Source organism: Lipotes vexillifer, unplaced genomic scaffold, assembly GCF_000442215.2.
Source record: "Lipotes vexillifer unplaced genomic scaffold, Lipotes_vexillifer_v1.1 scaffold67, whole genome shotgun sequence".
NCBI lineage: Eukaryota > Metazoa > Chordata > Mammalia > Artiodactyla > Lipotidae > Lipotes > Lipotes vexillifer.
In genome coordinates, this window is record NW_006797638.1 from 1,763,389 (window position 1) to 1,765,994 (window position 2,606).

Consider the following 2,606-nt stretch of genomic DNA (forward strand, 5'->3'; position numbering starts at 1 on the left):
AAAAAATACAAAACAGATATAGATACATAGACACAGGACAATTTTTTTTAATAATTATTTGGAAAATGTTATTTTCCCCTAATTCTTGTTTCTTTTTTATGTGCATACGATGTTTAAATTTTACAAAAAAATGAAAATAAAGACTAGTATTTTACAAAATGAATAACAGTGTGTGTGTGTGTGTGTGTGTGTGTGTGTGTGTGTGTGTTTCTACATAGGATTCGGTCCACTTCCATGTGTGTTGTTGTCTGTACAGAATATATCCACATCTGTCCACAATAAATCCTGGAAGGTCCGTTAGTCTCCTTCTGTTTTATTAAAATTTTCATGGTCCTCTCTTCCAAATTTTTTTCTTTCTCTCATCAGACACAAGGTCTTTTTCCTTTCCTTTCCAACGTGTCCACAGATCTGACACTAAAAAGAGTCTCTTTTTCTCCTGGTTTGCAGCTCGGGTTGCATTTCTGCACGGTGGGCTGCTCCTGTCGCCCTGGCCCTCCTCCCCGCTGCCCGGCCCACTGCACCCTGCATCGGCCGCCTGGTGTCCCCGCGGCATTGGAGTCCACGGCCCCCCGCCGGTCCTGTGAGTCTCTAGGGGGTGGGGGCAGGTGGGAAGCGCCCAAGGTCTAGGAGCACTGGATAGACATGTAAGGCCAGTTGAAGCTGCTCCCAGACAGTAACATATCGCGGATGAGAGTTTCGATGGGGGTTTTACCTACCAAACGGACGAAGAAGAGCTGCTCGATGACCGAGGAGGATACGGTGCGCAGCGAGGGCAGTCGTAGTAGCAGTTTGCCGAAGCGGCTGGGCTGGTTAGGGTACTGGCTCCTCACGTACTCCTCCAGCGCACACTGCGACTTCTCCTGCAGGCTCTCGATGTGGGCGGCGTCCGACAGGCCACAGGCATCTGCCCAAGCAGCCACCGGAAGGAGAGACAAGGGGAGGGGGCACACGGTTAGGTCAGTGGACAGCAAAGTCACAAACAGCAAGCCGTTCTTTTTTTTTTTCTTTTAAAGAGCAAAGGGGAAAAAATAGAAATAGGAGGAAGAAGAAAAGAAATCCTCCCCGCCATGCCTCCCTCTACTCCTTCACTATTTCCTTCCCCCGGCCCCCAACACAAATACAAACAAATCAAACTCCCACCAGGCCTGGGGAGCTGGAGAGACAGACACACACTTGAAGAGGCAGCAACCTCTCTAGTCCCTTTGTTTCTCCTCTTTCACCTTTGGATTAAATAATGTACGATGCTGGAGCCATGTTTGCTGTACACAGCAACCTGTCCTCCACCTTCAGGGGAGCATCTTTTCCGTTGTGCTCACTTAAGGGAGGATTTCTGCCCCTTCTGCCCCTGGTTTTGGAGTATTCAAGAGCCCTGACTAAATATGCAGCCTGGAGGCAGTTCTAAAATACTTCTTGGGGTCCCCCTCTCAAAGCTAAATGACCCCAAGCAGAAACCTCAAGGAGAACCTAGATTGTATAGTGAATAGACACATGCGAGGGGGTAAGAAATCATAGGCTGGCAGTGCCTGGCATCAGATCAAGCTCATGCTTTGGCAATATAGGATTTGTGATCCACTCTCTATGCAAGCAAGAACTCTGCAGCAAATCCTCAGCCAGGGTGAACACTTCTATCTGTGCCTTAGATCACATAATTGAAAATTGGTCACATCTCTGTAAGCTGTATGATAATCAGAAGGAATATGGCTCAGTTACTCCAGGCTGCAGAAAGGAGACAACTTCAGCGATCAGACACAAAGCTGGACTGGAGGCAGCTGCTGTTTCTGCTTCAGAACTGGGAGGTGGGGAGTTGAGGGGGGATTTGGGGAGATAGGCTTGCTGTGGCAGGACCTATACACAAGGAAACATCTCAAAACCTGTGTGTTTAATCTCACATCAACCAAGGGCTCTTCTTGGTCTACTAAAAATATTTCAAGACAGCAGTTTATACTGTATCAACTAACTAGAGGCAAGCAAATGGAGGGGAAGGTGGAATCAGAGGAATGAAGTGAAGGCTTCCTCTCTTGGTTCAAACAGCCATGTTGTTTCCTGTATTAATAATAAATATTTTAAAAACAGGAAAATCACAGAGGAGCCCTTAGCCAGTCAGGAGGTCGACAAGAGATCAAAGGCAGAGTTTGCTAATATATAGATCTGGAAAGAAATTCATGCATGGCAATGCCCCCAAAAGGACACTGTATAATTGTGAATGGGTAAGTGTGACCCTAAGAAGACACAGCAAATGATTCAAAGCGAAAACTGGGTCTGCTGAGTTTCCGAGCTTTATGTCTCTGTTTCAAGAACTGGGATTTGTAAAGCATTCTAACACCTTCATCTACAAGGCTATGGCCTTGAGCAAAAATACAAATAAAACTAGTGATAATTCAGGAACTTCTGAGGCAGGTCTCCTTTGACCCCAGATCCAGATTGGGTTCCTGTCAGATGTCTAATTACTCTAGCCAGCCATTTGGGTGCAGCCACACTAGCCTGACCTGGGAAGTCAGTGAGATTTTATGGCTAGCAGGATGAGGGCAGGAACAGTTTGGGGCTTCGATGCTTAGAGAGGGGACCCTGAGGGGCTGCCCTTGGCTTTGCTTCCTAACCTGGTCCTG

General features: G+C 47.0%; 1 protein-coding gene across 1 annotated transcript in view; it reads right to left on the reverse strand.

Annotated features, from left to right (window-relative positions):
- Positions 1-623: 623 nt before the first annotated feature.
- NR2F1 (nuclear receptor subfamily 2 group F member 1) overlaps positions 624-2,606 on the reverse strand; it is a 10,274-nt gene continuing 8,291 nt past the window's right edge. Inside the window, 1 exon segment of the mRNA XM_007469762.1 lies at positions 624-904. Coding sequence (XP_007469824.1) covers positions 624-904 — 281 coding nt within the window.